Source organism: Narcine bancroftii, chromosome 6, assembly GCF_036971445.1.
Source record: "Narcine bancroftii isolate sNarBan1 chromosome 6, sNarBan1.hap1, whole genome shotgun sequence".
Taxonomy (NCBI): Eukaryota; Metazoa; Chordata; class Chondrichthyes; order Torpediniformes; family Narcinidae; genus Narcine; species Narcine bancroftii.
In genome coordinates, this window is record NC_091474.1 from 196,214,073 (window position 1) to 196,235,744 (window position 21,672).

At 41.1% G+C, this 21,672-nt stretch overlaps 1 protein-coding gene across 5 annotated transcripts in view; it reads left to right on the forward strand.

Moving 5' to 3' along the window:
- The window catches only part of LOC138736914 (PC3-like endoprotease variant B), a 1,109,211-nt gene that overhangs the window by 1,057,435 nt on the left and 30,104 nt on the right, over positions 1 to 21,672 (forward strand). The window contains exon 16 of one of the 5 annotated variants that reach the window (XM_069887114.1): positions 16,441 to 16,509. The exons of the other annotated variants lie outside the window; for them this stretch is intronic. Coding sequence (XP_069743215.1) covers positions 16,441 to 16,459 — 19 coding nt within the window. The 3' untranslated portion in view covers positions 16,460 to 16,509. Of the gene's footprint in view, positions 1 to 16,440; positions 16,510 to 21,672 lie in introns of those variants that run through there. 5 annotated transcript variants of the gene reach the window in all.

The following is a 21,672-nucleotide window of genomic DNA, read 5'->3' on the forward strand; positions in this document are numbered from 1 at the left end:
TCTGTAAGGCACCAAAAGTAATTCTGGAAATAATAGGCTGGTGAGCCTGACATCAGTAGTAGGAATATTATTGGAAGGTGATCTTGGAGATTAGATATTATAATGGAATATATATTTGGGAGATAATTTGTAAAATTAGAATAGGTTACATACATACACACATTTTAAAACAGATCTTATTTGAAATAAGAATTCATATTCAGTGGACTTTACAGAAACTATGGAGAATGCTACGCACATTTCACAAGTAGGTGTTAATTGAAATGACGTCATAAAATGAATATACCATTGTTTTGTACTGGAGACACTCTGGCTGTTTGCAAATATCTACAGTGTGCTCACAGAGAGGTCACTCCTGATGGGGAGCAGAAGGAGAACTCCTGTTCTTTGCTGAAGAAGGTAGGGGTTTTGTGGAAAGTGAGAGAGTCACATGGGCTTTCTAGCAGTCTCAGTTGGAGAGAGAGAGGTGAAACAAGCTAACTCAGCTAGTGTGTGTGTGACACTGAAAAGCAGCTGAACAGTGCAAGCCAGGAAGCTTGTTGGAAACAGAAAGCTCTAGAGCAGCAGATAGCTGAAAGTGCTATCTATATGATGTTTCTCTTGGAATAAAAGGAACAGAAAGTCACTTTATTGTAGCCTGAAAGAAAGAGGTTACCATCTGGAGAACCCTGATGAGGCAAGTTTCATCAGCGAGACATTGAGGTGACTAATGGTGGTACCTCAGTTGTGGAAATCCTGAAATAAATCTCTCTCTGCAAACCCTATGAGAACCTTCCTGAGCACTAAAGATTTACCTTTCGAGCACCAAAGCCTTGTAAACTTTATACATGTTAAATTCCATGCACAGTATAAGAATTGCATGCAACCAGTGAATTTGGAAGAATGAGAAATTGAGATTGAACTGTGAGCCAAAGAACTTTTCTTACATTTACACACACATCACATACACATACGCCTAGAATTAGAAGGGGGTTAAGTTGGGTTTAGTTAAGTTAATAAAGATAAGTTAAAGTTTGATTCTGTTTTCATGTTTAAAGATAATTAAAAACAACTTTTGTTTAAGTAACCATTTGCCATGGTGAATATCTATTGCTGCTGGGTTTTAGGGTCCTTGTAACAATATACAATTATTTGGATAACCATGTACTGATTAGGGATAGTCAACATGGCTTTGTGTGTGGTAGGTTGTGTTTAACCAATCTTATAGAGTTTTTTTGAGGAGGTTACCAGGAAAGTTGACAAAGGAAAGGCTGTGGATGTCTACATGGACTTTAGTACAGCCTTTACAAGGTCCCACATGGGAGGTTAGTCAGGAAAGTTCAGATACTAGGTATTCATGGTGAAGTAGTGGACTGGACTCGATAATGGCTTGACTGGAGAAACCAGAGAGTAGAGGTGGATAATTGCTTCTCTGACTGTAAGTCTTGAGTAGTGGTGTGCCTCAGGGATCAGTGCTAGGACCATTGTTGTTTGTTGTCTATATCAATGATCTGGATAATAATGTGATAAATTAGATAAGCAAATTTGCAGATGACATTAAGATTGGAGGTGTTGAGAACAATGAAGGAAGTTTTCAAAGCTTATAAAGGGAACTGAACCAACTGGAAAAATGGGCTGAAAAATGGCAGTTGGCACTTTATGCAGACAAGTGTGAGGTGTTAAATTTTGGAATGACAAACCAAGAAAGGACATACACAGTGAATGGTAGGATACTGAGGAGTGCAGTAGAACTGAGGGACCTGGGAATGTTGATATATAATTCCCTGAAAGTGGCATCACAGGTGGATAGGGTTGTAAAGAGAGCTTTTGGCATATTGGCCTTCATAAATCAAAGTATTGATTATAGGAGCTGGGATGTTATGGTAAAGTTGATTAAGACATTGGAGAAGACAAATTTGGAGAGTTGTGAGCAGTTTTAGTCACCTAATGACAGGAAAGATATCAATAAGATAGAAAGAGGTGCAGAGAAGATTTTCTGGGATGTTGCCTGGATTTCAGGAACTGAGTTACAGGGAAAGGTTAGGACTTTATTCCCTGAAGTGTAGAAGAATGAGGGGAGATTTGATAGAGGTATTTAAAATTAGGAGGGTGATAAACGGAGTAAATGTAGATGGGCTTTTTTCCACTGAGGGTAGGTGAGATGCAAACCAGAGGACATGGGTTAAGAGTGAAAGGGGAAAGGTTTAGGGTGAACATCTTCACACAGAGAGTGGTGGGGTGTGGAATTAGCTTCCAACTGAAGTGGTGAACGCGGGCTCAGTTTTAACATTTAAGGTACACGGATGGGAGAGGTATGGAGGGCTATAGAACATGTGCAGCTCAGTGGAACTAGGCAAAAAAAAATGGTTTGGCATAGACTAGAAGTGCCGAAGGGGCCTGTTTCTGTGCTGTAATGTTCTATGGTTCTATTTGCATCTCGACATCATTGATGTGTACCAGGGAGTGAGCTCTGCCCTTAATCCAGGAGTCTATAACCAGCCACTTGAACTTGCTGACAAATAGGAAGAGAGTGTTATTCTTGTTTCAAGCCACATGTCTATCTAATTAGAGATCCTGCCTACAACAGTGGTGTCAACTACATATTTATAATCGGGGATGGAGCTGTGCTTGGCTACACAGTCAGGGGTGAACAAGGAGTATAGCCGAAGACTGAGCCCACTTCCTTGTGGTACATGGTGTGGAGAATGATCATGGAGGAAGCGCTGTCACCATCCTCACCTAAAGTGGCCTGCAGGATAGAAATTCATGGATCCAATTTCAAAACGTGGTGGTGAGACCAAGGTCAGATAGCTTGGGGATTTGTTTGTTTGGAACTATAGTGTTTAATGCACAGCTATGGTCAATAAATAGTGCAATAGAAAGCCCCCCCAAAAATCCAGATGCCATAAATATGATGCATTCAAGAATCCAGACTTTTCAAAAACTCTCAAGCTTTTTTTAAATTTATCAAGGGTTTGTGCAGCATTTAAAACTGCTCATTTTGATACATGAAGCAAGCTATATTATTTGCGAATTAATAACCTATCAAAACTTACCTGTTCATCTCTTCTTTATTCCTTCTTAAATTGAATTTTAAAAGTACTGCCTGAGAATCTGGACTGATCCAATCCTGGGGCAAACCAGATTTTCAGACTTCTACTGTGGCCTTATCTTTCACTCACTGAACAGTTGCAGAAATACTGTACAAGGACCATGTTGCGCTGATATCGTTGATGAAAAGACCTTTCTAACGCTGCATAGAGCATCTGCCAGTTTTAGTTTCCAATGTTCTGGACTGAAATCTCACCACTTTTGTTCCATTACAGATTGCAGCCTTTTTTTCCTCTACGAAGCACATCAGAGTGTCTTCCTGCATTCTGGGCTTCACTGGTATTCCCACCCTTCCCACTCTATGATTAGGGATATGAAGCCACAATCCACTAGGGCAGATGGTAACGTGGGGAGTTCCCACGCACACAGATCACTATGCTGCTCCTCCCACATGTTTGCCCTGATCCCTGTGGCAGCCTTTTGTTCAGTGGTTGCCATGGAAAGAGCTTCTTAAAGGTCTGACATCCTTCCTAGTGATCAATACAGCAAAGTCATCACAAAAGTACAACATCCACTTGGTGTTCCGCTACTTCATTCTGGATATAAAACACCCCAACACAATTTTAAATGGCTTTTCCTGCCTATTTAATAAATTATTTTTCAGCGTGATGTGATTCAATGTTAGCACTACACATAGCAAACCATTAGGGTACCCACAATGCATGAAATCTTGTTTAAAGCAAGTGATTCCCTTATATTAAAACACACCTGTGAGGCACAAGTAAAAGTCCAGTCAGGAGCCCTGGATAAGTTCATATTCCTTGTGTCATGTCCTTGCCACCATTTGTGCTTTTGACCAGTGGAGAAGCTGGAGTTATTGAAATTTATGGTGAAGAAATAATCTGCCCTCAGCACAGCATTCTCTGGTTTCACCTGCATCCTGTAACTTGGTTATCATTGCTTTTCTGAATAGCAATACTGCTTTCAAACCTCCTGCTAAAATCACAAACATCATCAGCTTTTCACTCCCTTGTCTACTTATGCCTCCCTACGTCTCCATGATTCCTGGTACTTTCCACTGCAACTGCAGGATTTGCAACACTTGCTCTTACCACCATCCAGGAACAAAAAATAGCCAATATAACCATATAACAATTCACAGTATGGAAACAGGCCATATCAGCCCTTCTAGTCCGCACCGATTTATGTGAAACTCCACTAGTTCCACCTACCCACTCCCTGCCCATAACCCTCCAACCCCTTCACATCCATATACTCATCTCACCTCCTCTTAAATGACAGAATTGGCCCTGCCACAACTACCTCTTCCGGTAGATCATTCCAGATGATGCAAAAATTCATGTGCACCTTCCACCAACCTCATCTATTGCATTCATTGCCCTGAATTAGCCTCCTGTACATCAGTGAGACCAAACACAGACTTGAGAACCATTTCTCAGAGCATCTACTCCCTGTCCACAAATGCCATCCCAAGATCCCATCCAACACTGACCTGTCCATCGTAGGCTGTTTTCATGTCCAAAGTAATGCTCAATCTAAACTAAAGGTCCAATATCTCATATTCTACAGCCCAATGGTACAAACATTGAATTTTTCAATTTCAGGTGACAGTAAACACTTTCTTCTTCTGAACTACTTTGGTTCTTTCCCCCTTTTCCCATACCCATTTTTGTCCCTTTGCCTGGCCACCCACCCCCCTCTCCCCATCCATTCTCATTCCCTTAGCTCATTGATTCTATCCCCTTCCAACCCCATTCGCCTATCTTGATTGCTCTCCTCTGCACACCCCCCCTCCCCATTTTCCACCTTCCATCTGTGCTCTTGTTATACCACTATTGACTCCTTCAGTTCTCATCAGATTACAGCTCTGGCAACCTTTGTCACTACTGATCACCCACTCCACCCTGCATGCTCGTCTTCCTCCACCTGACCCCTTTGTTTTCTTCCCTTTCTCTCCCATTGTCCGACATTTGCAAATCTACTGCCTCTGTCAATCATCTTTCACCTCTTCCTGGTTCAAAAAAATCCCTGTGGCCCCTATACAACCCCCTTTGACCTTGTCCTCATACATTAGCTATCTGCCCTCTGCACTCTCAGTCTTGATGAAGGCTTCCAGCCCAATATATCAACCTTTCTTTTTGTCCCACTGATGCTGCTTGGCCCACTGAATTCTTCCAGCAGCTAGTGTTTTGCTCCAGATTCCTGCCTTTGCTTTTTCAGGTGTTTCATCAGTGTTTCCTGTTCTGATTTGAAACCCACCATGGAAAGTGAGACTAGTCCCATGTTGTATGATGCCTTTAGTGTGTACATAAACAGTTGGAGTCATATGTGCATGCATAATGCGAGAGGCATGCATCTGATCAACTTACATTTAGTGAATTAACATTCTAATTTTGAGATCTTACAAAACCAAAGCAGAAACAACCTGATATATGTTGGAGGAAGTTTATTATTCCATTCTCTCTTCTTTTTTATGTTGAGATGTTAACACCAAATGTTACAGGTCAGTATGAATAATCACAGATGAGCATTTTTAAACTGGGAAGCACAACTGATTTGTTGTGAGTCAGTTTTGCATGACCATTTTAGGTCCATTTCATCCTAATTAATCATTATATTGTGCTCTCAGACCTTGCCAAGATTGCTTTGTGACAAGCCAGGGAGGCCCACACAAATCCTACCCCTTGATGTGCAAGAAGCAGTCGACTACAAATTCATATGTGCTTTGATGCATGTGGGCATGTCAGTTTGTCCTGGTGTTACTAGGGTTTTATTGTGCAAGACCTTTGTACTGTTGCCATGTTGATTGTATCTAACTTTGGGGAATTATGCTCAAACCTTGAACAAATCTGCACCACACCATGCTTAAGCTCTTAAGAGCTGCACTGCGCAAATTCAGCAATGGTTTGAGCTTGTGGGAGAGCCTGAAGTGAAAGGAATAGAGGAGCATTTAATGAGCAAGGTGGCAACCATCAGCTTCCCCGGTAATGACCTGGAGATCATTGTGATATTGATGGACTCTGAAGAAGAAGCATATTTGCCCTTAACCACAACCTCCAAACAAACAATAGTCGATATTGACAGATTCTCCTTTCCATAGATTCCACTAAATGAACTGAGTTTTTCTGATATTTGCTGTTTTATTTCAGATTTCTAAATCAATATTATTTTCAAAAAATATAGAATTTTAAAAAAAATCACCTTACCTGACTAATGATCACAAGCCTAGTCTTTTGTTGCAGCTGAGGTGACTCTTTGGATAGAAAAACTTTAATGAAGTTGCCACAATCAGAGGCACTGATATATTCCTTTAAGTAGATTATAATCAGCCTGATTTCTCAAACAAGGCTCATGCTTTCTTTGCAGCAGGAGTTCAGGCCTATTTGACAACACCAATACCATTTCAATGCAGCAAGAAGTCTGAGAGTAGTGCTAAATGCTCAGAGTCAATTAAAGTATTATGAATTAGGGACACAATCAAAAATTGTAAATAAAGCAGAACATACTGAAAGGATTTGACTGCTTCTTTGAAGAGAGACCAGTTCTGGTCTCCATATTTGAGGAAGGATATACTGGCTTTGGAGACGGTCCAGAGGAGGTTTACTAGGTTGATCCCTGGGATGAAGGGGTTGACTTATGATGAAAGATTAAATCGCCTAGGATTGTATTCGCTCCAGTTCAGAAGAATGAGAGGAGATCTTATACAGGATTATGAAGGGTATGGATAGGATAGATGTAGGAAGGTTTTTTGAGCTGGCCGGGGAAACTAAAGTGAGAGGACACAGTCTCAAGATTCAGGGGAGTAGATTTAGGACAGAGATGAGGAAAAATAGTTTTTCCCAGAGAGCAATGAATGTTTGGAATTCTCTAACCAGGGAAGTGGTTGAGGCTGCTTCATTAAACATATTTAAAATTCGGTTAGATAAATTTTTACATGATAGAGGAATTAGGGGATATGGGGAGAAGGCAGGTAGGTGGAGTTAGGTCATAAATTAGATCAGCCATGATGTTATTGAATGCCGGAACAGGCTTGATGGGCCATTTTTGGCCGACTCCTGTTCCTGCTTCCTATGTTCCTATGTCCCTATGACTCGATGTTTCAGGTTAATGGTATTTTATCAGCATTATGTGGTGACATGTACATACTGTTGCTGCTGTGTATAAGTAGTGGCTGGCCCATCCACTGATGACTTAACCCCCCTGTAACCCCTCCCTCATGACCTGGCCATAAAGGTCAACCTCCCTGCCCCCTTCAATTTATTCGAGCACATGGAGTTGGTCCAGCTGAAATCTAATGTGTATTAAAGCCTATCGTTCCTCACTCAGTCTTTGGAGTCATTGATAGTGCGGATCAATTTAATACACATTAATTTTCTACACGGGATGGATAAGCAGCTGAGACACGACAAATTAGAAATCGATCCACAGACGCCCAGAGCTGCTGAATGATATGATCAGTGGATCGCCTGTTTCACAAACTTCCTAGAAGTTGCAGCAGGCCTGGTGGACTCAGATGAGAAGAAACTCAAGGTCATGCAAGCTAGAGTGAGCCACCGAGTGTACCTGGTGATCCGGAACTGCACGACCTACCCAGAGACCATGGCTGAATTCTGCAATCTCTACTGACCCCAGGTGAACGAAGTGTACTCACAGTATCAGCTAGCCTCGAGGAGACAGCAACCTGGTGAGTCCATGGACAAGTTCCTCCAAGTGCTATACGACCTGGGGAGAGACTGCTGGGGCACTGCTACAGCCCCTGTGCCCATAGTCCAGTGTGTGGAGGAGATGGTCCAAGATGCCTGCGTGGCTGGAGTGAGGTTTGACTAGTTCCATCAGCAACTGCTCGAAGAGGACAAGCTGCCCCTGAGGAGAGCCTTCCAGCTTTCCAGGACCCTTGATTCAGCCCAACGCAACGCTGACAAGATCGCTAGTAAGAACGGGGCCTCCACATGTGGATCATGGGTGCCATCATGTTGGGATCTAACATTACAGAAGGCCTCCGCCATAGCAAGCCACAAACCCACCGCTGCCACTATCGGACACGCGAGGTGCCACTTCTGCAGCCAGCAGAAGCACCCCAATGACTCTGTCTAAGGAGACGATCTGTTTGGGATGCGGGAGGAAGGGACATTACCAGTGTGTCTGTAAGTCCAAACCCTTCCAAGTGAGCAGCGTGGCGCTGACATCACATCCGGTCCCAAACAGCTCGACTGCATGCATGACTCAGGAGTCACCATCTTATCTAGCGTCTCCTCTGCCCTCCTGGATGACGTCACATCTGCCTTCTGCAGTCTGGATGATGTCACCTCTGCCAGCAATGATGACGACGATCCGATCCTGACCTCCATGGCTCTGAACCAGGGCAGCCCTCATCCGATCACCCAGTCGATGATGGGAAATGGGAAAAAAACGAACTGACTTTTTGACAGTGAAAGGACAGAGAGCCTTATTCACCTGGACACTGCCCAGAAACTCTCTCTTTCTCTGTCAAACCCAAGAGCGGCACCATCTCTATGGCTGCAAAGGACCAGTCCACAGAGATCCAGGGGTAATGTGTAACGTCATTAACGGTTGGGGGGGTGATAACTTTCATTAGCTTGCAATGCCACAGCTTTGTGCACCAATACTCCTGGGCCTTGACTTCCAGAGTCAGTTTAGGAGTGTGACAATGACATTAGGTGGACCATAACCACCCATAACGGTACACAACTCCCGACTCACTGCCCCCTCCCCACTGCAGCCACCCCCATCTGCAGGCTCTCCACCCTCCGCATGTGCCCTCCATCATTATTTGAGAACCTGACCCCAGACTGCAAGCTCATCGCGACGAAAAGCAGGCACTATAGTGCCGAGAAACCGGGCATTTATAAAGTCCGAGGTGCAACGACTCCTGGCGGAGAGGATCATAGCTCCCAGTTCGAGTCTGTGGTGAGCACAAGTCATAGTGGTCAAGGGTAGCCAGACAGTCAACCACTTCACTCAGCTAGATGCTTATCTCCTCCCCCGCATAGCCGATATGGTTAATAAAATTTCCCAGTCCATGACTGACCTGAAGTCAGCATACCACCAACTCCCCCTTCGCCCGGGGGACTGCAAATACACTACCTTCAAAGCGGATGGCAGTCTTTATCACTTCCTCAGGGTGCCCTTTGGAGTCACCAATGGAGTCTGAGTGTTCCAAAGGGAGATGGATCAGATGGTAGTCAGGCATAAACTGACAGCGACCTTCCCCTACCTTGACAATGTCGCCATCTGTGGCCATGACCAGCAGGACCATGACGCAAACCTGCCAAAATTTCTCAACACAGCCAAGTCCCTTAATCTGACATAACTCGCTTGGCCCTCCTTGGATGCGTCGTGGTGCATAGGGTAATTGCCCCCGACCGTTTGTGTCCCCTTATGGAGCTCCCAATACCACACAACCTCAAGGTACTGAAACAGTGCCTGGGGTTCTTTTCTTACTATGCCCAATGGGCACTATCACCTTATGCTGATAAGGCTTACCCCTTACTAAAGTCCACAAGCACTATCACCTTATGCTGATAAGGCTTACCCCTTACTAAAGTCCACAAGCTTCCCCTTATCGGCAGAAGCTGGGAAGCATTCAACCAAATCAAAGGAGACAGCGCTAAAGCCATGATGAATGCTGTGGACAAATCCATCCCATTCCAGGTAGAGAGCAATGCCTCCAACTTCCCACTGGCCGCCACTCTCAAGCAGGCAGCAGGCCAGTAGCATTTTGTTCCCCGCACCCTTCACGGCACTCCTCAGTCGAGAAGGAGGCACAGGCGATCATTGAGGCCAAACACCACTGGCCTCATTACCTGGTCAGGAAAAGATTTACCCTGCTGATGGACCAATGGGCCGTCGCCTTCTTGTTTAACAAATCCTGAGATGGAGAATTTAACTACAATATCCTGTACCAGCCAGGCAAACTCAACAATCCACCAGATGCCCTATCCCGGGGGATGTATACCAGTGTGCATCTCGACCACGTCCAGTCCCTACACAATGACCTCTGCCATCCTAGAGTCACGAGGTTGTTCCACTTCATAAAGGCCCGGAACCTTCTGTACTCCATTAAGTACGTCAGGTCTCTGGCCAGACACTGTCAGGTCTGCGCAGTATGTAAACCGCAGTTCTTCAAGCCCGACAAGGCACACCTCATTGAGGCCACGCACGGCTGAGTGTCGATTTCAAGGGACCCCTGCCCTTGACCAATAGGAACGTTTATTTCCCATTTGCCATCTCTTCTCCTCACATGACCTCTGCCACAGTTATCAGGGCACTCCACAGCATATTCACCCTCTTCGGGTGCCTGGACTATATCCATAGTGATTGGGGGTTCTCATTCATGAGCAACGAGCTGCTGCAGTACCTGCTGGCTAGAGGCATAGCCCCTGGTAGGACTACAAGCTATAACGCCAGGGGAAATGGCCAGGTGGAGCAAGAAAATACCAACTTTTGGAAGGCAATCCTCCTGGCCCTTAAGTCAAAAGGCCTGACGGTGTCTCACTGACAGGAAGTCCTGCCGGAAGCACTCCATGCCATCCAATCCATCCTATGCACTGCTACAAATATGACCCTGCATGAATGTACGTTTTCCTTCCCCAGGAGGTCGGCAACTGGAACCACTCTGCTGGCCTGGCTCTCATCTCTGGAACCTGTCTTGCTGATAAAACACACGAGGGGCCATAAGACCAAACCATTGATGGAAGGGGTGCAGCTCCTGCATGCCAACCCACAATACACACACACACACACACACACACACACACAAAAACACACACACACACACACACACACACACACACACACACACACACACACACACACACACACACACACACACACACACACACACACGCGCGCGCGCGCGCGCCCCTACAGGGATTTGGTGCAGGCTAGCGATGCCTCCTAAGCACCCACATCACATGCCCAGGACCCTCACCTAACCGAGCCAACCACCGCGACTGCCCCCTGGCAACCAAACGCCAACCCCTATGGCGACAGCCTTGCCCCTCCCCCCTAAAGATACCCCACCACCAACAGAGCCAACCAGTACACCACTGGCAGAGCTGCACAGGTCACAGAGGCAGAGGGAGCCACCTGACCAGCTGAACCTTTAGGACTGGGTTTTGTTTTTTAAAAGAGAGGGTGAATAAGTATATATGTATATACTGTTGCTGCTCTGTGTACAAGTAGTGGCTGGCCTGTCCACAGATGGCTCGATCCCCTGTAACCCCTCCCCCTGTGACCTGGCCTTAAAGATTGACATCCCTGCCCCTTTCCATTCATTCGAGCACATGGAGTTGGTCCAGCTGAAATCTAATGTCTATTAAAGCCTATCGTTCCTCACTCAGTCTTTTAAGTCATTGATAGTGTGTAACACACTGATCATCAACCTAAAATGTTGTTCAATTCTCTCTTTTCACAGAAGCTGCCTCATCTGCTGAGGATCTACATAATTTTCTATTTCTGTTCAGATTTACAGATCTGTCTTGCTTTAAGATTAAAATTTAGGCACAAATAGACCTATCCACATCTGCATTCTGATCAGTTTTACAGGTGTGTGTGTGTGTGTGTGTGTGTGTGTGTGTGTGTGTGTGTGTGTGTGTGTGTGTGTGTGTGTGTGTGTGTGTGTGTGTGTGTGTGTGTGAGTGTGTGTGTGTTTACCAGCATTTTGTCAAATTTATTTTTACTTTTGCCAGTGGTAATTCATCACTTTTCAGCCTAGATTTTTCAAATCATAAACCAAATATAACTTTGAACCAAGAGCTCTTCCACTCTCATTGGTAACTTGCTTTTGGAAGATAGCTGAGAACCTTCCACTTCCTCCCATAACAAATATGTGTTCAGCAACCACCCCCTCTCCCTACCCCCACAGGGCAGAAATAAAAGGTTTAATGCCATTGACATATTTCTTCATTATGGGGGTAGTTCACCTGAGAAATATATTTCTTGGTAAAACAATTGAATTAATACAAATACTAAATGTTTAATTAATTCATTAAAAAAAACTATAATTACAAATTAATTTGATGGATAAAGTATAATTCTTATTGGCATTAATCTAGACAAGAGAAAAATGAATATTGTCTGGCAGAAAATATAATGCAATGGAGCAATTCTTTTTCAACATGTGCAGGATAAAGTCAGTAGAACAGCCAGTTCCAGTGAAGCAAATGCACAGCCTAAAATTGCCAATGACATTTATCATTCAGCAATGTTGAACATAGTCCCATATCACTCATTGTGCTAATCTCTCTCATGTTGCTTCTATTTGAGTCTCTTTAGGTGAAGCCATTTTAATTTTTTTAAATCAATCTGGCTGAGAACTTGAACCATATGTTACACCTTCATTTTGTTTTAACAAGTACTTCTGGTACATAGTCATTACCAGCTGTTGCATCCTACAGTTTGTTGTATATCACAACACATGCTGAATTCAAATGATATCACTTGCATTCGTCCAAATAAATACTTGCCTTCTTCCCAACTTACCTATCAGCTTTTAGTCAATTCCAAACTTTATTAAGGGAGGTAGCATAGGATTCCAGTGTTCTACAATGTTTTGGCAACATATTCACTGAAACATGACAGAAATTTTGCACAAATATCCAGTATTTGTATCTCTCTCCTTACCTTCAGTGTTAGTAATTCAGAACATCATGCAAATACAGAGGTAATGAATCCTTCCAGAGCTGCTCTGACTGAACCATGAGCAAGTGAGAACCTTGTATGTTTTGTATTAAAATAAAATGCTCAACCGTATTCCACACAATTCAATGATCATCCACTTAGTTTTTAATGCATCCCTAATTTCTTGACAAGGTTATCATTAGTATCACTCAGAATTTATTTTTTGTAAAGGGGAGAACCAGCCATTTGGAGAGATACTCCCTGTTGGAATTTCAGTCTTCCCAATGTAATGCCAATCTCGTGTGTTTCCCTTATTATACAGTCACTGTCCAAACACTACCAAAGCAAGGATATTCATCTATTCTCACAAGCACCACTAAAATCTGCAGTTGAAGAGGCAAATCCCCAAATTAAGATTGGTATCCATGACTCTGTCTATAACAGACGAGAACAAAAGGAACCTTAGGGATATAATTAGTTTCATATCAGGACCATTATTAACAAGTGCCATAATATTTTAAAGTTTAAATCGTAACTATTTTGAGATATTCTATTATTGAAAATAACAAAATATTGCACAAAACAAAGGAAACATAGTTTTTTTTTTCAAAATATGTATGTGTTTGAGTGCATAACATATGCTTCACTTTAAATATATTTTTAGCAGCTTTTTAGCATTTTTACAACACTTCTAACATGGAACATAGCCCCCATGATGCTAATGTTTAATGTGATAAAGGAAATGTTATTATTTACAGTACATAATTCATTTTTGATATCTAAAAGCAAATAGCATATACTTTCAAAACTGAGCTCACAAATGTTACCCTTACAATACTGGTTAAGACAAGTCTGCCAAGCCCTGTGTTTTCTGCTTGTCTGTTCTCATGAGAGGTGAGACTGAGAAAGAAGGTAATAAAGAGATTGACAGTACTTGATGTTGTCAAAGTCCAAAACACCAGATTTCCTTGCCCCTGTGGAAAATTACTGAAAATCTGAAGAATATATTACATGATAAAAGTATGGTAGATGGCAACAGAATAAATTGTTTCTGACTATATAAAGAACTCCTAGTGAAGGGTTCAGTGATAGACGAACTGGCTGATTGCTTCTTCAGCAGCAGACTTCATTACTGAAATGTTACATTCAGATCATACCGCTTTAAATGTCACAGATGCATTACTTTTCGATAATATAGCACTGTTGTAAAATTCCTATAAAAACAATTCTGCGAACGTATTTCCTGTTTTTTGGCTGTTGATCATTCACTGTTTAACTCAGAAAAGCACCTGTACACAATCTAGATTTTCAATAGAAGTGCTCTCATGCATCCTTTAACTGCTGTTAACCTTAGATTAGTATGGATAATGCATAATATTACATAGGTAGACTCAAATCAGGATGGACCACTGAACAAAGGAGCCCTGTGGGCTAAACAGCACATTACACAAATTCATTAGGCAGGAAAAACTATCTCCATTTTCTTCGTGTAGGAAATGATGAACTACTGCAGATTGCATGGTGAAGGTGCTCCTTCAATGCTGTTAGGTTCTTGCTTCAGGCATCACACCTACAGCAACTGAGTCTAAAACATGCTTTGCATTTAAATATGTAAGAGGTTCAGTCCCTGCTCTCATTTCCTGTTAGAGATGGCTAAGAAAATCAACCAATCGAAAACTGGGGCAAATGCCTTTCAGATGGCCAAGGAGTAAAAGATTGTATACTTTCTGCAGCATTAAACACATGTGCAAGAAATAGCAAAGGTACTCTACATCCCAAATTAAAACCAATTTGACAATTGATGAGTAATGTATGGATTTCCACTATTTGTGGAACCAGCCATCACACTCGTAAATGTAGTATTGGTAGAGTTGGAATATCATTACATTAATTTAATGCTCATGAAGTTAATGCTCAGCACTGCAAAATTTGAGCTTATTTCATTGGCCAACATCATCTTTTAATTTATTTGATCCAGCAACAGTCAGAAAACTTGAAACCATCTCGAGTAAAGAAAGTAGCTCGATTGCAACTACCTACGTGCTAAACATTCACTCCCCAACAAAAGGCACACAGTGGCTGCTGTATGTAATATCCCACAAAATGTGCTGCATTTTCTCACCCTTGCTCCTCTGACCACACCTCCCATGCTAACAATCTCCTAGTAAGCAAATGGGAATGCTGTGAAAATATTTTATTTCATTAACATTGGATTGAAATCCTGGAACAGAAAAAATGGAAGTAGGAATAAGCCATTTGCACCCTTGTGCGTGCTCTGATTTTCATTCAAATCTCAGCTGACCTCTTATTTCAGCACTACTTTCCTGAACAAACGGATATCTCTGATTCTCTGCTCTCAGTATCCATCCAGGACATTCAAAGCAGGTACCTCATTGCACTTGCTACTATTATGAGCCCAGAGGACTCCAAAACCCAGCAGCAATAGAAATTCACCAAGACAATGGTTACTTAAACAACATTTCCTTTTAATTTTCTTTAAACATAATAACAGGATCAAACCTTAACTTAATACTATTAACTTAACAACCTAACTTAACCCCCTTCTAATTCTAAGTGCACGTCTATGTAATGTGTATATGTTCAGGAAAGTTCTTTGTTTCACAGTCCAATTTCACTTCTCATTCCTTCACTGGTATCAGGCAATTCTGATACTGTGCACAGAATTTAACATTTATGAATTTTCACCAGGCTCTGGTGTTTAAAGTTAAATGGTTACCGCTCAGGAAGGTGAGAGAAATGTGTTGCTCGTTTGATACACACAAACTTATTTCTTCCAATCAGTCTCTTCATTGTCTTGCTGAAGAAACATGCCCCATCATGGGTTTTCCAAATGATAACCTCTTCTTCCAGATCACCATAGAATCTTCTTGTTTCCCTTATTTCAGGGGAAACACTCTAGTCAGCCATTTCCTCTTATAAGGGCTACAAGGGTTTTGAACAGGCTGAACTCAGAACTCACAAGCCATCTTCAAATGGGGGTCTTTTAACATGCCTGACCGCTTGCCATGTTGCAGCCTCAACTACTGCAGAACTGACTTCTCTCTATCCATCTCAGAGAAGAAATCTGTTTTTTTCTTCTCTCTGCTTGTAAAAACCAAAAACCTGTCCCAAAACTCCAAACCCGATCTTTAAAAGATCTTATCAATACTTGAGCCTGGACTCTGTTCCAATTTTCACCTCCTTTTGAAGTACTTTCCAAAACAGTTTTGTTGTCTCTGCAAAATCACTCAGAGCCTCAACATCTAGCTTCAGCAAAGCTCTTGCATTTTAAATGAGATGTCTTTTGTGAAGTGACCTACACACTAAACCCCCATAATCTATTTCTTTTAAAGACATTTATCCATAACCATAATAATATAACCCATAATACTACAAACACAGTGCACTTTCCTGCCAACAGATCTGGGATGACTAAATAATTTTAATTTTCTGTTGGTCACTGACAAAACTGGTCACCCACTGGGGTGAGTTGACTGCTTGCCAAAATAATTGTAATGAAAAGGGTAGGAAGGATTTTGTGTGTTACTTGTATCAAGCTCAGAAAGTTAATTAGTTGTGCAATACCATCCATGTGACCATTTCAGACGCTGTCCAATTTCTCCCCAAATTTGTGAATCTACATATTTATTTTATTAACCACTTTTAGATCAAGTCGTTTTACTCATCTTTAAACAAACAGGGGCTGTGCTAATGTAAAACAATTCCACCATATATGTTCCACTACAGGTCTGCCTTCAAGGGTTAATAGGAACAGAGACTTCACAAGAATGAACCTCAAGGATAAACAGATTCAAGTAATAATTTAGTATTCAGACTTTAGTTTTAGTCTCATTAGTACTAAGTACCACAATCAGAGAATTTATTTTTGAATAATATTATAAGGAGTTATACTTAATGCCTGATTGCTGATAATGTAGTTTTATACAGTCACATTTGTACCAGAGTATCTGCAATCAGTTGCTTTTCTTATTTTTTTTTTATTCCCCACTGGTTTTGACTAAGCTGAATGTAAATGGCTTTGAAGGTCCAGTGCAACCTAAATTACAGTCAGTTTCCTTCGGTTCCAATGCTGTGAGTCCTTCTCAGTGGTGCAGGAACTTGCCATTGGACAGTCAAACCAGTTTGACAAATGTTCTCCATGTTACACATTATAAAAATAGTTAAAATGCAGGGCTTTCTACAATATACTGTTTTGCTCAATCGGACCCAGATTTATGTTATTCTTCTCTACACTATTTTTCCCCAAATTAAGCATTATTAATAATAAAATTATATGCAATGGAAAACCATGCAAAGTCATTGTGCATCCTTCATATCATGTTCATATCTGCATTCCATTCTGTATATTGTAACATCAATCCTTCATTTTGCACCATTGCCACTAATGTGGCCCTTTGTCAATATTCCTCCAACCACTGTATGAGGGGCTTCCCCTCTCAGCCCCTCAATGCAGTAGGACGCGAGAACTTCATCTATTGTACTTCACCCAGACAAAATGGGGAAATGGAGTGCAGATAGCTTGGCCTGCATGTGTGGTCTTTTGAACACTATCACTTTTGAATTAAGGTGTGGAAGTTACAACATACTCATTATATTAGTTTACCTGAATTTTCATTGGGCTGCTTATTTCTGTTGCTGGTTAGGCATGATTTTTTTTTTGCATTTGTAGAACTTTAATTGCTGCTGTCTTGCTTCCAGCTGCAACTTCTTTTGGAGCAATCAAGGAGCAATTACAATCCTTTGGGAATTCCCAATGTCACTCCAATATTTGGAAAAGGAAAAGAAGCCCTTGATGGGACAAGGAAAGCAGATGCAGTGAGACTTCAACTATCACTGGTCCTTACCTTAGGCTTAGGCTCTGCATTTATTGCCCTAGACAGTGCTGACAGGGAACATTTGAGTAGGCCTGATTTTTGTAGCTCTGCTTCACAAAGCAGGCAGCCAAGGATCATACTATCACCCAGAGAATCTAGCAGTGAACTTGGGGACATAGACTGCTCTTCACAGGATATGAATTCCACCAGACTCTTAAACTAACTGCTCCCTCAAGCCACCACTATGTCCTTTCCACTTCTGAAAGAAAGATTTCCACAGATACATCATAAAAGCAAGTGTTCCTATCTGAAAATGTCTTTCAGTATTTTAATCCTCTTGCATAAGGAAGAATTACATCAGCTACAGGTGACAGCATTCCAATGCACGAACATTGTGAATGGTTCCCAATTACTGCACAGATCATCAAGTCTAAATATATACCAAAACTCAAATTCCACTTTGTCCTCTGGGAACACTGATCCAGCTCATTAAACAAGGATGTCTACTTTGCAGCCATCTATTGAGGTTCAGTAACAATGCCATCCTGTTCCTTGTTCCCATCATCCTTCTAGTCACCAATGTTTCAATTCTTCTCCCCACCACAACAACCACATCTACATAAAAGCAAAAAGTATTTAAAATTCAATTTTCATCCTTACAAATACAGGAACATTATATGTTTCCATTTACATCCACTTTTCTTTAAGTGGCAAATCATTTTCAATTTGAACAGATTTTCTGTGTTGTTCAAGAAGCTACCTGCTGGTTGCAGGTTCAAAACTAGTACTAGGAGAGTGCACCTATTATTCAAATAAGTGAATCCCATAAAATTGCTTGAATCCAGCTCAATGCATCAGCTACTGCCTGTCTGGATTTTACCAACATTTTTCCCTCAGTTCTCCATGAAATAGCTGGAATGCATTTGGTTCCTCAAATTACTATCCAGGAAAATCAGCACAAGATATTATTCTATTTTATATTAGTCAGCTCAGTAAAACATTAAGCATCTCATTGTGAAAGACTTTATCATTTGTGATCATAGAAATTACTGGTAGCATATTAAGATTGTATTTAACATATTCATAAGGTATCCTTTGGTCTTTTATTTTTCATGATACTTACTTACAAATTACAACGCTGGAGGCTATTCATCCCATCAAGTCTAAGCTAACTCCCAGCAGAGCAATCCCTTAACATCCTTTCCTGCCTCTTACTTACCTGTAACATAATCTTTCTCATGTGCTGAGATGAGAGGACAAGTTTGATAGGTCCAAGACATAACAAGTCTGAATGCAGATCAAGTACAAAGAAAGAATCTTTATTAAGTCATGGGGTAAATCGTAACAGGACACACACACACACACACACACACACACACACACACACACACACACACACACACACACACACACACACACACACACACACACACACACACACACACACACACACACACACACACACACACACACACAATGCAACTAAACAACCAATACATGCTACATTCTACAATAGTGTAGAAAAATGGTATAAAACAGTACCCACCAATGCTAGATAATTGGCAGGCACAGCACTACAGTAGATAAGAATAAATTATAACAGATTCATGGGCATGCACCAACTATAGCTCCCCACCCTTTAACAGCACACACCTTACAACTGCTTCTCCAGTGACACCCTCAACTCCCCACCCGGAGTGAAGCTCGGGTTCAATTCTCAGAGAAAAGAAAGTGAGCTGCTCCATGTGTTGGACTTTATACTGCAGCTGGCTGGAGGGGCCAGCTCAGGTATGCCCAAAATAGGTATGGTGATTAAGGGAGCCAGAGGCAAGATATGTACATTCAAATGATCCAATAGTAAAGGATGAGCTTACCTGTGGAGGGGCTGAGCCTTGATTGGAAGATGAGGTGACTTACAACTGGGATTCCGCTGGATGGGTCATGTGGCCTGTTACACGTGCCCATCAACTCATCCCTGACTCTCTGCCACCTACCAACACTAGAGCAAATTTATAACAGCCATTTAACAAATTAACAAAATCTGAGATTTGGAAGGTCACTGGATTACCCAAGGGAAACTGATGCAGACACAGGGAGAATGTGCAAACACCATGTAGACATCAACCTCACAGTGCTGCAACTATATATGGCAAATCTTAGTTCACTGAAACAAAGAACATAGTGCTCAACTGTAAGTATCAGTAACATATTTTGAGATTTTTGATTATTTTTTCCACAGAGGAATTTAATAAAGTTCCATTTAATAATTTTTAAAGGTATAGTGTATTTAAAGTATAAAAATCAGCTTCAGTAACAGGTAGACAAAAATATCTATAATCCATGATATTATTTCTGGATTAACCTAAAATAAGTAATCATTTAGTTAACCTCAACAACTTGTCAACTGTCATATTGGAAAGTTTGTGAACTGTTTATCTCTGTGGTCAGAGAAGGAATTATAGGAATAACAAAGAAACTTTATGCAAGGCCATGAACAAAAACTAAATCAAATGTTGAAGAAGCTGATGGATGTTGTTTCACAAAACAATATGAAAAATTCAGTTTTGCATGTGTAACAGTGGAGTCAGTACAATTAGATGTCTTGATGACAGTGAAATGGAGTATGTTATCAGTGAATGAGAATATTTAAAGTCCAAGAAGTAGTTTCTGATTTCCTTCATCTTTCCCACTAGAAATGCAGGCAAACATTTCACTTAATTTTCCAGATATTAATTGAAATGATTAGTTACCAATTGAAATGCATTCCCAGGTTTCAGTATACAATCTTGGTGGTTGAAAGTCATGACCTTAGGGTGCACTGTCTGCCAATTAGGTCCCTGTGGTTCTCCTTGGCCTGCTTATTTTTGTTCCTCAATTTATATTTGCCTTCTGTGATATGATAAATAATTACCATTTTATTTACCTGGTGTTGAGTGTATCTGTTTTTTGTCGACTTGAATTTGCAAATGTTCGACGAAGGTGTGCACTTTGTGTCAGAGGAAGAATTGTAATTGCCCAAAGGAAACAAAATTAATGCGTCACCATCGATTACTCACTGCTTAACTCTTTCCCAGGGTGCAGGCATATTATTTCATTGTATGCCAAAATAAAATTTCTCGTGATCATCTGCAATCTAGCCAAAGGAGAAGAATTGTGTGCAGGAGATGGGAAGTGTGAAAAAAAAATCCACTTATATTTTTATCAAGTGCCATCGTAGGAGATAATAAACTTAATTTTGTCCTCATCCCTCACTAATTTGCTCAGCAGCAACACAACGAGTTCAAGCCAATTGTCAACTCTCAAACTTTATTTCGGCATGGCACCATGCCTGCAGAAATGCAAAACAGGCTAGATGTACTGGCTGCCCAATATCTATTAGCTTGTTCCAGAATAACTTTTCTCCCTAGAACTAAAGGAAACAAGAATTGTGATGGTGACTAAGGTAGGATGATCCTGATGTGCAGTGAAAATCATCTGTTACATAAAATATGGTTTCCTCAACCCCCAAATTTAGTTGTATCCTTAATATAATGATATTCCAGATCAAGTTACTGGGTTAAAAAAAATGTTTTCTCTGTAATAGATCAGATTATTAGTTACATTATATTAAGTTAATAAAATAGCAAATTAATAATTGTCATCGCATTATGTCTAACCATTTGAAACTAAAATGGTGTTGGCCATTACATATTTAAGTGTTCTGCATTATACCCTTCTCCTCATTGCTTCATAGGAAGTGGCTTTTGATTAATCTTCACATATTTTGATCTGTAACAGCATTTTATACATAATGCAGGGATTTGGCACAATATTACTAGTCAGAAAAAATCAGTTTTATTGCTCTGTGTTCTGTTTCATGAGGATTAAAGAAATATTCTTTTAAATTTCTCAGTCCCTGGGTGAGATTAGGATTGGTTATTAAATTCCTCATGATGTTTTGCAATGTTATCAGCAAATTGTACAAACAATAGGGATAATATTCTATGTGTCCACTGCTGAGAAAGCATATTAGTCATTCAAGCAGTGCAGTGGATGATATTGTGATCTTCTATTGAGAAAATCAGCTACAGTGTGCACCTAAGTTTTGATATACAGTGTCAATTGGGAAGGCTTTATGGGAGTATGAAGTAGAAAAATTACTCAT